Raw genomic sequence first — 20,562 nt, forward strand, 5'->3', positions numbered from 1 at the left:
ATGTACGTTTAAACAACGGGCGGCTTTACACGTAGCCTATAAAACGTAAGTTAACAAAATTATATTGTTGATCGATTATAGCGAGAGTGATTCACACATTGCGTGATCATGAGCTAAAAACAGAGTGTATAGAATGCAAATTAAATTAAATTTAGTGAACAGGCGGTTTAATTTGGCTTAAAAGTACGCAACAATCGAATGGAACTTATTAAAACTTATAAAAAAGTTACGTAAATCCATAAATTTGTTTAGCAAATTCCAGAAAACTACGATTACGAAAAATGTTTATTGATAACCTTTAAAAAGATACATTTCTTTTAAAATTATATATTTTGAAAATATACTGTTAATAACTTTTTATAATTGGTAAAGTGTAGGCTACACAAAAAATTAAATCCATATTATAAATTAAGAATATTGGAAGTTATTAAAACATGCAAACATACAAAACATACTTAATTCTGATACTATGTTTGATTGTTTTAAGACACTAGACTGAGTCAAATCCAACGTATGGAGGGCCTTCACGGTCTATTTGTTACTGTGCTTGTTTTATTTCCGGATTTAAGTCTACCTACATTTTGATTAAAACATATATATGTCATTGGGTAATTTTGAAGACAGGCTATAACTTTCTACGTTTGAATATGAGTTCAGAGAACAGAATGAATGCATTAGTATGTTAAAGGCATTTACGAGCATTGAAATTAATAAAGTTTGGCAGTGCAGCTTCAGGTGCTGTACATGGAAAGACTATCGGAGCCAGAAACACTACACTGTACATGCCAACACATTAAAGTTATCTGTTTTATACGTGATGTGCATATTTTGATTTTTGGTTTAGTGTTTATTTTTAAATTAGACTTAAAAATTAGTTTTTATATGCTAATAGTTTATGTATTATATCACAGATGTTAGCTACAATATTAAATAAAAGATATTCCTTTGATTATTTCAGAGATATCACAAAGTATTTTATGGTCAATTTTATTTGTGGTAAGCAGAGAGTAAGTAAATAATTTTAACTGTATTAGGTTATTAAAATCTTTCTAAAAAGATGAGCTTTGATTTATTTAAACTTTAACAATATCAAACTTCTAAAAATGTTTAAGGGAAATACGAGTAACCCATTTTGAAATCTTACAATAAACTGAAAGTTTGCAGAATTTACATCTGAGTGACTCACTGAGTATTCCACAATAGTTACAAATAAAGACAATTACTTTTGACTAGTAACAAGAACTAAACAACGAGCCGCGCCAATTAATTTGTTTACAACTAATTGTTCTATTACGATTCTACTTCTAAGCCAAAACGTTCAGGTTGTAAAAGTTACCTGACCGACTATTACAAATTAGGTGAGCAGCAAAGTCCTCTACGTGTAATACCTTTAGATCGTACAAGAGAGAAATGCCAATATTGGGTTCAGTTACAAGATCCAAGTTTGCCATTCTCGTGTAACAACAAATAATCAAGACATCGTACACACACGAAAAGAATTTATTCAAACAAATATAAACGTGAGGAAGTACCTGCTGCTCGTTTATAAAGTACAATTACAAATTTACACCCAAGTACCGATCTGTGTGGAGGGGGAGGGGGGCTACACATAGCACGTATATCACGGCCAGTAGGCGCTACAACACTTCCGATTTGGACATCACTCGACCGATGCGGCGCGGCGCGCAGGCCACGTACAATTGTCAGTCCTTCTTGACGGAAGTGACGACTGGAGTGGTGACGTAGACGCGGTACATGCCGTAGGTCTGCAGAGCGTATCCCAGGGCCACCAGACCCACGGGGGTGAGGCGATGTACGGCCACCTTGCCCAGAGTGCGGGTCATCTTAGCGGTCACCACACAAGTGATATATCACACACACGTACACACACCGCGGTACACACGGCTCTGTTTGTGTACCATTGTACATTATTACAAGTCAGCTGTAGGCAATGACAACTCTGTCAGCTGAGTCGTATGTAATCCGAGATATTATGTAAATAAGAGTGGGCTCGTTAAAGGATGCAGTGGTTGAAATTAAAAAATGGTATTACGTAATAATGTACGTTTCGCGGTACTTTTGCATTATCCTGAGGTCACTAAGTTTGGGAGGGGGGAACAACAAGGGACCTAAAAAACCTACATTACTAAAAAAACAGACTTTACTTGACTGACACATTTTATTACGACATTCAGTTTATGTTGTCTGCTTTGCAAACGGAAGCAGTGTCGGCGAGAAGGAGGCCATTCTACATTCTGTCCCTATCAAGTGATCATGCGATATAAGTACGTTCAGATTAGGTTATGTTACCAGTAATACCGAAGTTAAAAATAACCTTTACTAAAGCTCACATGATCTGAACTATTCTACATTCTGTCCCTATCAAGTGATTATGCGATATAAGTACGTTCAGATTAGGTTATGTTACCAGTAATACCGAAGTTAAAGATAACCTTTACTAAAGCTCACATGATCTGAACTATTCTACATTCTGTCCCTATCAAGTGATCATGCGATATAAGTACGTTCAGATTAGGTTATGTTACCAGTAATACCGAAGTTAAAGATAACCTTTACTAAAGCTCACATGATCTGAACTATTCTACATTCTGTCCCTATCAAGTGATTATGCGATATAAGTACGTTCAGATTAGGTTATGTTACCAGTAATACCGAAGTTAAAGATAACCTTTACTAAAGCTCACATGATCTGAACTATTCTACATTCTGTCCCTATCAAGTGATCATGCGATATAAGTACGTTCAGATTAGGTTATGTTACCAGTAATACCGAAGTTAAAGATAACCTTTACTAAAGCTCACATGATCTGAACTATTCTACATTCTGTCCCTATCAAGTGATTATGCGATATAAGTACGTTCAGATTAGGTTATGTTACCAGTAATACCGAAGTTAAAGATAACCTTTACTAAAGCTCACATGATCTGAACTATGTCGAGGGATGTTTTTCTTCGCGAAAAATGGTGAGACGCATTTCCGGTGGTATGTTCCTGACCCAAGATCACGTTGGAAGATCTGTGTCAATTCGCCCACATCGTTCCCTCGAGGGAGACAGAACAAGAGAACCGGTCGTCATAATGACATGAGTAAGTCATGTAGTGTTGTAGGTCCCCGGTAAGAAAGTGGTGGTCTCCGGATAGTACAAAAGTACCCGTTTCGCCGTACAATGTGTAGTGTAATCAAGCTACGAATGGAACCTTACAGTGTAAACCGACCTGGGAAACCTTTGACCAGATTTATTACTTCCACTATTTATGTCCAGTTCTGGCACGCAGGCAGACTAAACTACTTCTGATTGTGTCAGTTTCTGACAGTAATTGCCCACCAGTCAGAGTTAAATTATTTTGCAGATTAATTTTGAAGTTTATTTAAAATTCCACAGTTTTCGTCATTTTATCTGTGCTTTTGATGTAAGGGGCAAAACACAAAAAAAAGTATCTATGCAAATATCCACCTGTAACAAGACATGCTGGCAAGTGTTACAGAAATGGGTAAATATAATACTTAGGAAGTGATCATAGTTTATCAGTAATAATAGTAAAGAAAGTGTATTTGTAAACATCTCCTAACGTTACTGATTTCGCTATGTAAGGTTGTCTACTTCTATGACACCAAAAAAGTTTTCAAAAACACCAATACATTTGTATTGCCGGCCGTATTCATTTCTATGTTGTACGAACAGTGCTAAACCAAAAGCTACTTTACTCCTACATTGTTCGTAGACTTTGAGTTGCGACGTGTCTCATTCTAGGTGTACGCTGAACAGCGCATTCGTATCCGAACGATTTTTGAATCTTGTATTGTAGTAGAAAACCCTAGTTTTCTGAACATTGTTATAGCAAATGATACCGTACTCCAGGTTTTTTTTTCTCCAATTTGAAAATAAGTGAATCTTTACACAGTACTTTTTATTAAGTTGATTTCACTGAATTTGACTTAGATCTGCGACGACGTCAGATTAATTATACTTCAAACCTGTTTATTATTTAAAAATCTACTAAAGACATGTGAGTAATCATCAGCACAATGTCTCATTTCTTAGAGATTTTAAAGCGATTATCATGTCAACAGGAACAGGAGATGTGCGAACTGGTCTGCTATCCTCTTGTCATAAATATGATTACAATCATACTACAAGAGCTTTGTAACGAAACAAACATGCGCACACAACACAACTGGGCTGTGAGGGTTCTTGGGTCTTTGTACTTTGTATGTTTAGCACCCTCTCTATGGAATTGCAATATTGCAAGACTACTAATCAAACCATTTCTGTCAATTATGTAAGCTCTTAAGCATGATTCTATTTATTACTATTATAATAAGATTATCATAAGATAGGATATATACACACATACAGTGTGAGTTAAAAGTATGGATGTATACACTCTTCACTTTTTGATGGATAAAGATGGAGGGATGGAGGAAATCGGGACACATTTATAGGAAACAGAAGTGAACTTTTTAGTCACTGTTGTTACAACATTGGCCATTTCCCCAGAATTTGATTTTTTTTTGGGGGGGGGGATCAATATTGAAAAAATGTAAATATCCATTAAGTCCATTGAAGGTTGAGCAGGATCCATCCATGCTTATAACTTAATTAATTACAATGAGCTGCCATTTTGTACTGGGTTGAATTAGAAAGCTCTAGTTTCCACTGTTCTTATTATTGTATCAAGACCTTTCAAATGAGGTGTCGCTTAATGGGTCTTTACATTTAAAGTTTTGTGAACTAGTAATTTTGGTTAACAGAAATCTAAGATGTATCTCTCAGCTCTGATATTTTTCCTTCCTATGTTCCCCAGGAGTAGGTGTGGTCGGTATCTTTGTGTCCCGGTCCTCCGTAACCCTTCCTCAACAGTTAATCTCAAAGTGCCAGTGAGTGAGTGGTGAGTGACTGAGCACACTGTGACACGGGGTGGCCTTGTGTCCCGGTCCTCCGTAACCCTTCTTCAACAGTTAATCTCAAAGTGCCAGTGAGTGGTGAATGACTGAGCACACTGTGACACGGGGTGGCCTTGTGTCCCGGTCCTCCGTAACCCTTCTTCAACAGTTAATCTCAAAGTGCCAGTGAGTGGTGAGTGACTGAGCACACTGTGACACGGAGTGGCCTTGTGTCCCGGTCCTCCGTAACCCTTCTTCAACAGTTACTCTCAAAGTGCCAGTGAGTGGTGAGTGACTGAGCACACTGTGACATGGGGTGGCCTTGTGTCCCGGTCCTCCGTAACCCTTCTTCAACAGTTAATCTCAAAGTGCCAGTGAGTGGTGAGTGACTGAGCACACTGTGACACGGGGTGGCCTTGTGTCCCGGTCCTCCGTAACCCTTCTTCAACAGTTAATCTCAAAGTGCCAGTGAGTGGTGAGTGACTGAGCACACTGTGACACGGGGTGGCCTTGTGTCCCGGTCCTCCGTAACCCTTCTTCAACAGTTAATCTCAAAGTGCCAGTGAGTGGTGAGTGACTGAGCACACTGTGACACGGGGTGGCCTTGTGTCCCGGTCCTCCGTAACCCTTCTTCAACAGTTAATCTCAAAGTGCCAGTGAGTGGTGAGTGACTGAGCACACTGTGACACGGGGTGGCCTTGTGTCCCGGTCCTCCGTAACCCTTCTTCAACAGTTAATCTCAAAGTGCCAGTGAGTGGTGAGTGACTGAGCACACTGTGACACGGAGTGGCCTTGTTACAGCGCTACATGTTAGGCTAAAATGTGTTGAAGCGGTTTAAACCGAACATTGAACTCCAACACTTTCAAACCTTCTACTCAAACAATAAATATTACCTCTGAGAAATATAATAGGACATTCGGGGACCGCACAAGTCCAGAACGACGTCTTAAACCTATTTGTTACAATATAACAGACCTTCTTTACAACAATACAATATTAAATAATAATGATAAAAGTATACTTACAGTGGGTATAAAAGTAAAATGTGCCATTTACCTGCAACAAAAAAGTAAATTATTATTACTAGAACAAAAGCACCCTGTATTAAAATGTAATCCAAAAAAGGTAATTAGGAAGGGACAATATATAGCAGACGGGAATAATTACCAAATACCATCTGAATAGTGCAAATCTTTTCAGCACCGATCTGAAGTCAAACATATTGAGTAAAAATGACAAGTCATAACTGATTGTAAGTGGAGGAGTTAAATTGAACTAAACACATTTGTAACCACAGTGCCTGATATCTATTACTCAAAAACCATTCGTAATGGGCCAACTTTTCACCTTGGAGATAATTTGTCCGCTCGCAAGACGAACAAGTCTCTGTAGCTGCGTTGGCGGGATTGAAAATAATTAATAACAGCTTTGCATGTAAACGAGATAGCAAATTAAACAATTCTGTGCTCGTGTGATTATGCATATTCATGGCCTGGTCTGGTTCTTGGGTGGAACAAGAGTATGGTGGTAGGGGGGGGGGGGTGAAACATAACATTGAATAGTACCAGCTTTTACATTATGGATGTACAAAAATACTGGATCCGGCGAATGACCGTATGATTGATTCAACTTATTGAGCATTTTGTCACACGCCCGCGCCGGCCTCTCCGGGAGTTATATATAAATAACACCTGAAATGACAAATCAAAGATGGTTTTGAAATAATTTATGCGAATAGGAGTAACCTACATGTAAAATATCAAATTTGCGCAACCCCTGAAAAACAGCGGCTCTTCTAATGTTGGGTATTAAATAAGCAATTTTTAATATTGGAATAATTTTTATCCAACATATGATTTTAAAACCAGTTTACGACAGTGAGTGCTAAAACACCTTTTAGACAGTTTTTACTGTAATACGTTTGGCTCTCTTATAAATGAGTAAAATTATTTTTATTCTACTACTTAATTTGTATATAGGTAAATATCAACATACTTAAGTCTTTAAATGGCCCCGCCATAATTATCCACTAAACCTCTTCAACTTACTAAAATCAAAGTATTCAATAAAACCTTTTGAGCAGTTTTAAAAAACAATTTCTTGACACAATTTTTATATCTACATCAATCGCCGTTTAAAATACAAGTTTGATTTAAGATTTCTGACGAAAAATGCGTATATAAATTTTACAATTACATGTATTATATTAACTAAATGAATTTTGATAGTCACCAATTATGAAACAACCATTTACCTTATAAGAAAAATGGAGGTTTACTTTTATAAACAACGACTTGTCCAGATTGAATATTAAATCAACGAAACAGGATGAATAATACTAATTTTAATTAACAACTGTATCCAATATGATTAGAAGAAATTCGATGCAATACACTGAATTCAACGTTAATTAATGAATCTAGAAATACTGTTGTTAGTAAAATTGAATTTTAAATGAAAATTTCCAATAATTTGAAACCAATGTATATTTTATTAGATCGGAAACGAATTATTCTTTACGATGATGTAGCTAATTAAACAATGTGTACAATAGTGGATCTGGAGAGCAAGTCAACCAGAGACCTGGCCTAGCACGAGTAACAGAGTACTACAGTAGCTTTATACTTGCGGGAAGTGGTGTCCTGGTGTCTTGTCGTGGGGACATTAGTATGTATTTTTGACTGACAAGTCACCACTGGAAGGTATACCACGCTATACACAGTCTTGTATTATACTTGGTTGTCTCCAATATAACAATTCGATAGTGGCAAACATATTATTAATTGCTGCCATTTCAACTACGAGTACAACTACAATTCTTAATAATTAGCATTAGGCTAGTAATTTAACGCGTTAAAGTAAAATTCTTTGATATGAATTGAAATAATATATGTTCAGAAAATACACTTTACTTGGACAAAATATTTTTAGTTGCGTTAGATAAACTACTGCAATGAATATTATATTCCAGTTTAAAGATTTTTTAACTTTAACTAACGAATAAATACGAGATCAGTATTCAGCCACAAGGAGAAGCGTTGTTTCCAACAAGAGATACAGTACGAGTATATTAAAGATATATACGGGATATTGGAAGGATGAAGTAAACATGTATGAATGAAAAATTGTTAAAACCAATTGTTTAAATCATCCATTCATCCGAAACTTCTTGATTAAATGTAAAAACGTGTTTTCAGGTTCTTTGAATATTTGCTTTATTAGGGTTCAAAGAGAAATAAAATTCAAGAAAAAATTTTTGTTCAAATTTTGTTGATATTTTTGGCTGAAACTCTTAACGTGGTTGATTATATACATTTCATAATTTTGAAGCGGGTTCAAACATAGAGTAAAATGAAATAATTTCAAGAATGTTGAATATTTTTGTATGAACAAAAGTTATTTTGTATTTGGAATATTTGTGATGAGTCTAAAATTGCAGCACCGTAATAAGTACTTAAATGGTTTTTAAAACAAGAAATAAAACCTGTTTAACCTTGAAACTTTCCAAAGTTTGTGTCGATATTATGTTTGTCGCAAATATAACCCCAACCCGATGTCAGAAGTTCCACACAAACTAGGTTGCAATCAATGTTTTGTTTTATGGACATTTCAGAGCTACTTCTAGGATAAAGTAAGTTATTTCTTTTTATTTATTTTATAATTATAAGTAATACGATACATTTAGATTTAAATTTGTAAGAAATTTAATGTTAATAAATATTCACGTCAGAATAATGTGATTTATTTCCTGACGCATGTAAATTTTATATCATAAATTTAAATGACCACTAGCCAAGGTACTACTATATAAGCTAATGTATGTTAATTATTGAGTAAAAATTAGTATATTGCAGTAGGCAGCGGTGTGCAGGAATCCTGCAGTATCGTAGGCAGCGGTCTGAGAGCCGCCGCGTGTCAAAATGTGACCTCTTTACGCACCACTGGTCACCACTGACAGACGGATGCGGGATTGGAAACGGTCGGACATGTTCTGCTGTCGCTCCAGGCTACCATGCTCTCTATCCGACTGTATATAGTATTTCACATGCACAACTAAGCAGCCTGTACTCACTGTTCAGTTTTACATAAAAGATTGATACTTTATAGTTCAAATTACTCATGAATAAGTCTCAAGGTGAAAGATATTTAATTCACTTATGGACAGAGAAACGTGAAAGTGGAAACACTAACAATTGTATTACTTGAAATGAAACATTTAAATCCACCTTGGCACTCCCTCCAGTGCTTTGTGACCAAGCTTCCGCTAGTAAGTATCGTGGTAGTAGTAAGTATGTATTCACTCCTGATCAAAGATTTCCAAAAGTATGTGTATGCAAATGTGAGTTGATCTATTTTTTAATTAAATACGATTATGATGTTAGGGGGAAAACAGGACACATTTATTAGATAGTCATTTTCGTGTTGCCATAAGGGAAACACGACGTTTCGTGGACTGGACTCTGTCATCTTCTTCGCGTGTCCAGTAAATTGTACATACATGGCAGTGAACATACCAAAGTTAGCAAGAAAGGGGCTGTACGTTACAAAATAAGCATACCTATAAGAACACATATGTATCGCTGACTATTCAGATATTTTTTGACGTGAAAAATTATTGTCCTTAACACTGATTTTGGTGATGGATAGTTAAATTTTCGAATATTTAAACTTCTATTTGAGTGCTTGGGACGTGAAGAAGAGGGCAGATCCTTGTCCTCGAAACGTCTGGGATGGGAAATGTCCGTAATGATCTCTTCAAATCAACAAGGTATGGTATTTCTCAGTAACCAGTTTCGGAACAAAGAATTAATATTCCAATTTCTTTACGTTGCATAATGAGATGTTTGAAGACTGGAATCTCATTTTCCTTTTAAATTTCCTTTGGAGAAGGTAAGGGCAGAGAGATGGCCGGGGTAAATATTAGCACTGAGAGTAAATAGCGATAAGCGACTCGGTGGGGAACGGTGGCGCTCAGTCAACACCTTGGGACCAATATGAATGCCGATTGAGTCCCTTACCTTTAATCCTTAGTCTCTTATAAAACCTTCAGTGAGTTTTCTCCAGTCGTCGGTTATAGTTTTATTCTCAAACACTACCGAGCCAGAACCTTTATTAAACATAAAACGACACTTATCGTAGTCTGAACGCTTAAGTAGCCAAACACAATCCAAAGTTTAAAACATTTTCAACATTGAATATTAGATAAGAAGTTTTAATTCCGTGTTAACTGAATCCAAAAAATACTGGTTTCTTCATGTGCAAATCCAAGAATATCAGACCTACTGACTACACGTCAATCAAGAGTAATTTAATATTTATCTGAAACAACTGATACAAATAAAATGCATTTTGCAATTCCTTATTAGACATATTTTAGGTATTAATTCCTCGTTTCAAAACTGAAGAAACCGGCAAGAACAATTCAAAATTACATTTATAATATAATGTTATGTCCACGCATGCAATAAACTGGTGCGAACTGTTATCGGTGTGTTGTCAGTTAAGTGGCATGTCAATGAACTGGGGTTGTAATTCCATCAGCCAGGCGGACAGACATGTATTAACGTGACATATCTAGTTACACTGTTACAGACTCCATGTCTACACCAGCCTCGTCTTGTCGGGCCGGGCTGCGCATGCCTCGCGGTTCACTGTCCCTCGATCTGCTCACCACAACATACGACCGACTATACAAGTTCGATCAGAACACATGCACACACAGTCACAAGGCGTACGGCGACATTGTAATAACGGTAAGGTTTTATAAACAAACAACACATAAGAGTATATTGTATGTAGATCGACAATCGTTGCACTACTAACTGAATGAAAATATCGCGGATGTTATGTTAAAAGAAGCAGCCATACTTTTTAAAGTGTACTTGGAATTGTACGAAGAGGTATCCTACTTCTCCACGATGACCTGAAAGGTTGTTTTCAGCGGTCTGTAGAACTGCTGAAACCGTAGACTGGTCGGCCTTATGGTTTGCTTCGGGGTGCGCAAAAGCCCCTAGCAGTTTAAGTGCATGGCAATAGACCGCCCCATAGTAGAAGAAGTCTGTTTTTAACAATTGAAAGTTTAATAGCTATGGAAGCGATGGTTTAGTATATATAAAAGCGATACCATATTTCAAAATGGTTGTTACAACATACAATTACCACTCCTTATACGTCACCATTTAAGTATATAAAATAGAATGTATAGCCTACGTAACATGGCAATTAAAATACTTTTCCATAGCAGGTTGGGCTTGACAAATACACAGACATTTTAACATTCTTGAACATTTATATTTTCACATTATTGTTCATACATCATTAAGTTGGTAGTAAATAATAAATATCACCCCATATCATGAGATTTTGTTCGAACTTCCTATTAATTTAAGGAGGATACAAACGTGATTTTTTGACAATTGAAAAAGTTTGCCAATAATTCATTTTTAACTAATACATAATAAAAAACAACAATTATAATACCGTGAAAAAAACTTTTAAATTCACAATATTCTTTAGCAATTTGTACTGGGCAACACCGATTGAATACTAATAATACAATGTATTGTAACTGTCAGTTCTAGTAGAAATCTACCAGAAATTGTAATGTTAGTGATTAACATATATTTTGAAACCTTGTTAACCGGGTAGTTTGAAAAAGTGGCAGACTTAAAACTAAAAAAAAAAAACTATTTTTCTGTCCAAATTCTGTCTCGCCGAAAGCTAATAATAAAACTAAAATAGTTCAGTTAGTTCCAAAACGAACTACCATAAGCCTAATTATTTTGAAATTCAGTACTACCGATGTTTATCTTATCGTTCAATGACGGTGTTGTAGTAGATGTATCGTTCAATGACGGGTGTTGTAGTAGATGTATCGTTCAATGACGGGTGTTGTAGTAGATGTATCGTTCAATGACGGGTGTTCTAGTAGATGTATCGTTCAATGACGGGTGTTGTAGTAGATGTATCGTTCAATGACGGGTGTTGTAGTAGATGTATCGTTCAATGACGGTGTTGTAGTAGATGTATCGTTCAATGACGGTGTTGTAGTAGATGTATCGTTCAATGACGGTGTTCTAGTAGATGTATCGTTCAATGACGGGTGTTGTACTAGATGTATCGTTCAATGACGGGTGTTGTAGTAGATGTATCGTTCAATGACGGGTGTTCTAGTAGATGTATCGTTCAATGACGGGTGTTGTAGTAGATGTATCGTTCAATGACGGGTGTTGTAGTAGATGTATCGTTCAATGACGGTGTTCTAGTAGATGTATCGTTCAATGACGGTGTTCTAGTAGATGTATCGTTCAATGACGGGTGTTGTAGTAGATGTATCGTTCAATGACGGGTGTTCTAGTAGATGTATCGTTCAATGACGGTGTTGTAGTAGATGTATCGTTCAATGACGGTGTTGTAGTAGATGTATCGTTCAATGACGGTGTTGTAGTAGATGTATCGTTCAATGACGGGTGTTGTAGTAGATGTATCGTTCAATGACGGTGTTGTAGTAGATGTATCGTTCAATGACGGGTGTTGTAGTAGATGTATCGTTCAATGACGGGTGTTGTAGTAGATGCAAAAATATCAAATGATCGGGATTGAAAATTGAGAATCGTACCTTTGCCACAGTTATAAAAAATTGAGGTAAAAGATCCATAACCCCGCTAAAGCGCAGCTGCAAGACACTTAGTACGTTTTTAGTTGTTATAGATTTTATTGCAAGTTAGAGGGTTTATGATTATGATGTCGCATATCATAAAAATGCCAGTTTTACTAAATTTCCTGATTGCGTAATCCATTACTAAATGGAGTTCCATGAGTGACACTGTAGTTCTTGTAATGTGTTCAGGTTGCAATTATTTACAAACAAAATTTAACTATTTGTAAAACTATACTGAAATGGTATTGTTATCGAGTTTATGAATATTCTGGACCGGAACTGCAAAAACCCCTCTTTCAACAATAACGTTTTGCACTAGATGTATTAGTTTATGAGCTACAGAATATAAACTTTAGTACTGTATGCTCATGATGCTCAGACTTTCATTAAGAACAATTCTATTTGTACACCTTTCGCCAACAAAGATGAATATAGATGATAGCAGGCCGACCAAAAGGATCCAGAAGGCCAACCTCAGATCTTGTGTGGTCAAATAATCGTATTCATTTTTCTTCCTCCGATAACCGGATCTGTCATGGTCGCGCAACTCTCGCACGAACGACAAGTACTCTCTTCTCCACTTAATGAAAAATCCCAACTGAGTCAGTCTCTCGATGAGATGGTTAAAGTGATCGTAAAACACGCTTCCTGTAGGCATCATTTGGCTGACACATATCTGCAGAACGCTTTCTTTTACAACGTGAATTTCCCTATCAGAATCTGCGTAACTGGACTCCATTAGGAACTCTACGAGGGAGGCGGTCAACACAACCGCGTAGCTGTCACTCACATTGTCGACTAGACCGGAACTCCAACCCAACTTACCACAGTCCTTGTAAAAGATTCTGTCCTTGAGTTTGCTCAATGAAGAGTTCTGCAAGCCGTCGAACACGTCCAGGAAATGTTCAAATGGAGTGAAGATCGGCACGTCCGCATCGTGCAGACCCTGGAGACTGTCTATGTCAGTCAACCGCGGCTTGGATTTCATCAAATAAAACAGCTGACCGAAGAAGACATTGACGATGATCACACTGACTAGGAGACAACTCGTCATCAACAATCTCTCAGGAGAGTTACATGGAACACCGGACACTGAGAGTGAAAGGATCGATTTCAATACTACGAAAACTGCTTCTGAAGTCGATATAGTGCATACTCCATCCTTCTTTGATAAACGGTACTTCGCAATAAATAACGAGGAAACGCTGCTAATAATGACGACAAACATTAACCACACCCAGACTTGCCACCGAAAAATATGTAAAATCATTCTCCATCCCTGAATACGACCTTTGCTCCCCACTATAACGACCAAGGCAGTGCACAGTCTCGGCATTAGAAACTGTACTTTGGGGGTGTTGTACCACTTCATCATGTTGACGTTCAAGGCAATGTCGATATAGTTATCTATTACATCTGCTAAGGGCCCAGTAAAGGTACCGTTGGTAGCATATCCTTCGGCGTTGTTATCTCGAGCATTACGAATTGTGAATCGCAAGTTGAAATATGACTCCAAAGTCCACCTGAAAGCCAAGTCTGGACCTCCTCTTATGCTTGAAGATCTGTTCATCAATAAATAATGCGCGCTAAAATTGAACGGAAACAATGTTGCAGTCAAAGAGTAACCATGCAAATCTATGAATCTTCTTTTCTGTTTGGAAACAAAATCTTCTGATATTTCACTTTTTAAAAGAATGCCAATGGCTGAAGAATTTTCCTTTATGAAAGGGTTGTAACCTAGGAGAACTCTGTTTGAGTGGATGCTCTGTTCATGTTTTAGTACCGGATATATCATTATATGAACGAGCCCAAAATGGTTCCAGAACACATTGAAATACCACAAATACAAATTCAGATCGTGATTCACGTGTAGGGGGGAACTGATCATATCGACTATAATAATCCTCTTTGTTTTTAGCTTCAGTGTTGTTTTGTTAAAACATTGTAGAACTTCTAATACTTGGCTCATAAAGTTTGACGTTTCCGTTACGACTATTAAGTATCCGTCCATATCCGCTGTTACTTGTTCACAATTCGCGTCTAACCATTGTCTTGAGTAAACAACAAGTGACAAATTCAAATTAATACAAATATCACAACACTTTATGTCAGAGAAGACCAATCCGAGAGTTTTCGCTTGGATGAAATATCTCCTTGTTACTTCTGATATCCCGAAGTTGAGTTCACTGTTATATACTCTATTTGGTGTTGTAGGCAGACACGAACACGAATCTGTTGTCAAAATAATTAAAATAGAAACGATATAAAACGATGAAAACATACTATACTCCACTATTGTACTGTACTGTAATACCAGTCTACTGCTCTAACTCTCCATTAATTACTACATCAATGCAGTAGAAGAGACGTCAGACAGAACTAGACTGACTGTATTACAATAATAGCTTGGTAAATCATTTAAATTGGATGTTTGGAATAATTACTTACCAGTGAAATGATAATTAACGGCTTTCCATCTATTGATTTCTAATTATTAAAGTAATTGTGCCTGTCATTATTTATAATTGGTGATTGCTTATTTGTAATACCTCGTATTTCAATTTTAGTGCTTTTGATATTTTTGTGACATCTGAAAAGTTTGCATGTTTTAATTATTAAATTCTTTGTGGGTGTATTAGAGTTAAATGTAAAATCATCAAATTACGACACAAAAATTTAAAATGCTAAGAAAATAATATAGAGAATGAATAAGGAATTGAGATAGAGCTTTCGTTACGCATTGTTGGCATTGTACAAGCCTCTATATATGACATTTAGTACACGTCTCTTGTCAAACTAAAATTAACATCTGGTCAGAAGGGGAAATAGTATAACGCTAACAAGAGTCTTCACTTTGATAATTTAAAAGTGTTTTCAATTTCGCACATTTTCAAGAAGAGTGTCGTGACATGTGAGCTGTGTCTGTGCCACTTATTGTCACACTTACCTTGTTGTAGAATATATCTAATTTATCTCAGTGTTGCATGCTTGGGTCTCAGAGTTGTGTTGGCCAACTGATTTTGGCCCGTTCTTATCTACGAGGGATAAAATTCACCTTCTCAGCTACAGTTTTATTACCACAATCTGGCTAACTTTACTAGGCTTTTTTACTCTTAGGTAGTCCACTATGAAATAAATATTTTGATATTACCTTTTATACTTTTAAAATGGTCGGAATTAAATTTTTATACTATGTTATATTTTTCACTATCTTATACACCAGCAATTGTTTCCAGAATTACTAGTATAACATATTCTTAAGGATATAATCGCAAATATAATAACAAAAATTATTGAAATAAACTAAAGAAATTAACTATAAGAAACCAGATTTAGAGATGATTTACTGTGATAAGACATGGCCCACGTTGAGGTTTTCAGAGAATGGCCAACAATACAAAAATTCAATAAACGGCAGCTTCAGAATATCTGGTAACTTTTGTTACTGTTTGTACCTTATGATGCAAAAGAATTTAAATACTTTTATAGTTTACCTAAACAATGTTAGGTAGTTAAAAATAGTTTATGTTCATTTAATTTATTTAAAGATCTTTTGTTTTATGATTTATTTCTTTACAAAGATTAATTCATACGACAAATCTACCGTATTTCTCTTAAAACAACTGATCTACGCTGTTTCCAATTAATAAACACATTGTTGTCTGAATATTACTGCAAGTAGGCTAGTTGTTTATTATTCTTAATAGACAACAGTTAACGTTACTGTAAATAAAGCAGTTTGTTATTGTTAATAAAGAAGCTTTATAATTATAGATAATAAAGACGTTTATTGTTATTAATACAATGTTTACACTACCTTTATTTTTTTATTCATTTACATAAAATAAACGATACCTAGCAACAGATCTTAATGCAATTGATCTACGCCCAATAGACATAAGCTGGCTATTTGCTGAGAACCCACTGTGTGGGCCAGGCTTTGTAACAGTAAATCTGCTCTAAATCAGTTATAATTATTCGATTTCTACAATTTTAGTGTCATTATTTATCGATGAAATCCTCTAAAAATGTATTTTTGTTATTCTTGAAAAATTTCAAACAAAAAAATCTTACAAGGAAAATAAGTACCAAGCACTTTATTAAGTATTTATAATTTGCAATTAAACTAACATACGGAGAGTATTAAAGATGCACAAGTAAATAACATCTAAAACGTACGTAGAATTTGCTACAAAATACTTACTTTTCGTACTTAACGAATACAATATCTACCTTTGGACAGACAAAAATCTATTACATTATTCTAGACAGTCTATTCATGTATATTTCTCCAATAAAGCTGAACAAAGATAATACTAGCCCAATGAACAGGATCCAAAACGCCAGCTTTAAGTCATTGAAGGTTAAATAATCGAAATCACATTCAATCTTTCGATCAGTGGATTTATCGTAATCGCGTAGTTCTCGAACGAAGGAAGTGTATTCTCTTCTCCACTTGATGAAAAATCCTAACTCGACGAGCCTTTCGATGAGTTGGTTGAAATGTCCGTAAAACACACTTCCGATTGGCATCATTTGGCCTAAACAAAACTGCAGAACATTTTCTTTCACAATGTGAATTTCCTTGTCGAAATTTACCGGATTAGCTTCCATCTGAAACTGGACAAGAGTGGACGTGAAGATGACGGCATGGCGGTCACTAAGTTTACCGATAACTCCGTTATTCCAGCCTAGATCGGCATAACTTTTGTAAAAAAGCCTGTCTTTGAGTTTGCTTAACGAGGAGTTCTGCAGACCGTCGAAAGCGTCCAAGAAGAGCTCGAGAGGTGTGTAGATCGGCAAGTCCGCGTCCTGAAGTTCCTGCAGGCTGTCTATGTTTGCCAACTGAGGTTTCGATTTTATCAAGTAAAAGAGTTGGCCGAAAAATATATTGATCACTATGACACTGACCAGAAGACAACTCGCCATCAATAACCTCTCGGGGTTGTTTCTGGGAACAACAGAAACCGATAATGAAAGAATCGATTTCAACACTAGGAAGACAGCTTCTGAAGATTGCACGGCGACGGTCGATTCGCCATCGTTTGATAAACGGTACTTCGCAAGAAGTAACGAGAAAACGCTGCTAATAACGACGGCAAACATTAACCACACCCAAACTTGCCACTGAAATATATGAAGAGCCACCCTCCATCCCTGAATACGACCATTGTTCCTCACTATAACGACCAAGGCAGTGCACAGTCTCGGCATTAGAAACTGTACTTTGGGGGTGTTGTACCACTTCATCATGTTGACGTTCAAGGCAATATCGATATAGTTCTCCAGTACATCTGCTAAAGGCCCGGTAAATGCCCCTTTCATAAAATGACCTTCAAAGCTGTTATCTCGAGTATTACGTATTGCAAATCGCAAGTTGAAGTACGACTCCAAAGTCCACCTGATAGCTACGTCTGGACCTCCTCTTATGGTCGGAGATCTGTTTATCAGTAACGGATGCGCGCTAAAATTGAACGGAAACAATGTTGCATTCAAGGAGTACCCTTGCAAGTCCAGGAATCTTCTGTTCTGTTTGGAAACAAAATCTTCAGATATTTCACTTCTCAAAAGTATACCACTTTGAATGAAAGGATTGTAACCTAGGAGAACTCTATTTGTGCTAATCATGTCTTGCTTTTCGAATATTGGATAAATAATTACATGTACAAGACCGTAGTTTTCCCAAAACCAATGGAAATATCGCAAATATAAACTCGGGTCGTAGTCCATACTGAGCGATGAATTATTCATATGAACTATAACAATTCTCTTCGTCTTCAACTTGAGAGTCGTTCTGTTGTAACACTGCAACACCTCAATTATTTGAATCTTCAATTTTGACGTGTCCGTGATCAAAAATACGTATCCATCCAAGGCCGTTGCTAATTGGTCACAATTTTCAAGTAATCTTTCCTTAATGAAAACTACAACGGACAGATTTAAATTTGTGAAAATATCTCGCGTTATATCGGGTAGTATCACACCGAGAGTCTTCTCCTGTGTGAAATATCTCGTTACGACTTCTGATATTTTCAATTTGATCTCATAATTATAATATGTATCAAACTTTGGAGACAGAAACGAACCTAAATGTTTTGTTTCCGAAAGCACAAAAAATAGGATATAAAACCATAGAAACATACTACACTGTTGGTACTACTGAGTTGTGAAAGTTAAGAAATAGTGGAAGCGATTGAAGCCGTAACACTTAAGACTGCCTAATTGACATTTCTCTATTTTCTTGTCAATCCAGAATGTTTCCAGGTAGAATACTCCAGTTTAATGGTCAATTTAAACAAATTGGGTATCAGGAAATTTGAACTCTTAATTTGACATAATAACAAAGACAGGGTTACTATAAATTGGTAAAACATATATCCTCCTTCTTATGTTGAAGTTATACTTTGAAAGTTGATTATCTAAGACAAGAAAAGCCTAATTTCATAATTGTCTGGTAGGATATTTGTTCCCAGCGAGCCGTCTCTTGTGGTTATGTACGAGACTACAGGGAAAACTACAATGAGAATAATGTTATGTAGCTCAGTATACCATAGTACCATAGAGCGACACATTTATTTATTTTACCAACGCTGAACACCTTCTGTACAAACATGAATTACTGAAAATAAGAATTCTAGAACAATAAACGACGTAAAAGTTATACAAAAATACTAAATATAGCAGTGGAACGAATGAAAACAAACCCTACACATTCTGTGTTTGTGTCTATTAGTGTGTATTTATGAGAGTACTTAAATTTTTTTAGATCCTAACAAAAGAAGCCACTTTTCTTCTTTAATCTAAGTCTATTTTATTGGCAGTAACACTTCCAGTTCTCAGAAGTCTTTAGAGATGCCGCTGTGGTACGAGTAGGAGTAATATGCAGGATAACGTTTGCGGAAAATGGTCCTGGAACGGATCCTCTTTGAGATGGAAAAAATCAATATTGCTGAGAAGAGGCGGGTAGTCAATCCATTCACCAGCCTGAAGAGGGTAACCAAATTCGTGTTTTGGCACCTCAGGTCTAGAGATTGAAGATCAAACCACTTTTAACTTCAGCAATACGTGTGGTGCGGTAAGTGTAACCTAGTATGGTGCCAAGCGTCGTTATCGATGGCTTTGTACTCCATTCAGTTGGTTGGTAAGGTTAATCTTGTAGGGTGACCAAATTCGTGTTTTGGCACATCTGGCCTAGAGATTGAAGATCAAACAACTCTCAACTTCAGCAATACGTGTGGTGCGGTAAGTGTAACCTAGTATGGTGCCAAGCGTCGTTATCGATGGCTTTGTACTCCATTCAGTTGATTGGTAAGGTTAATCTTGTAGGGTGACCAAATTCGTGTTTTGGCACATCTGGCCTAGAGATTGAAGATCAAACCACTCTCAACTTCAAGCAATACGTGTGGTGCGGTAAGTGTAACCTAGTATGGTGCCAAGCGTCGTTATCGATGGCTTTGTACTCCATTCAGTTGGTTGGTAAGGTTAATCTTGTAGGGTGACCAAATTCGTGTTTTGGCACATCTGGCCTAGAGATTGAAGATCAAACCACTCTCAACTTCAGCAATACGTGTGGTGCGGTAAGTGTAACCTAGTATGGTGCCAAGCGTCGTTATCGATGGCTTTGTACTCCATTCAGTTGGTTGGTAAGGTTAATCTTGTAGGGTGACCAAAACCCGACCCATACACAAGAATTAGGGTGAACCAAGGACAAAACCACAATAGAGTGTGGCGAAAGAAACATTTTTGTGGATTTTAAGATAAATTAATTAGTATAGCTCTAGTGACAATATGTTGTATGTACTTCTGGGAATAGAGTGAGAGTGACATAATTATTTCCTAATCCTTGAACTTGCCCACTCTCTTCAGAGATGAATTATTCAAAATATAATCATTGTGAAACAATGTCCTGCTAGTTTAAAAGATGGTAAGACACATTTATTTGCATTTAGTTCCGTTCCACAATGTTAAAGATTATGCTCTTAATCAGTTAGGACT

The 20,562-nt window shown here is 36.6% G+C and overlaps 1 protein-coding gene across 1 annotated transcript; it reads right to left on the bottom strand.

Annotated features, from left to right (window-relative positions):
* Positions 1-11,724: 11,724 nt before the first annotated feature.
* On the bottom strand, positions 11,725-13,621 carry LOC124356520. Its single transcript, XM_046807574.1, has one exon. It carries the CDS (start codon positions 13,619-13,621, stop codon positions 12,920-12,922), a length of 702 nt encoding a protein of 233 aa, XP_046663530.1. The 3' UTR covers positions 11,725-12,919.
* Positions 13,622-20,562: the final 6,941 nt, after the last annotated feature.

Source organism: Homalodisca vitripennis, chromosome 3, assembly GCF_021130785.1.
Source record: "Homalodisca vitripennis isolate AUS2020 chromosome 3, UT_GWSS_2.1, whole genome shotgun sequence".
NCBI classification, from domain to species: Eukaryota; Metazoa; Arthropoda; class Insecta; order Hemiptera; family Cicadellidae; genus Homalodisca; species Homalodisca vitripennis.

Coding starts and splice junctions, on each gene's coding strand:
- LOC124356520 (XM_046807574.1), bottom strand. CDS start 13,621: ATGACGAGTTGTCTCCTAGTCAGTGTGATCATCGTCAATGTCTTCTTC.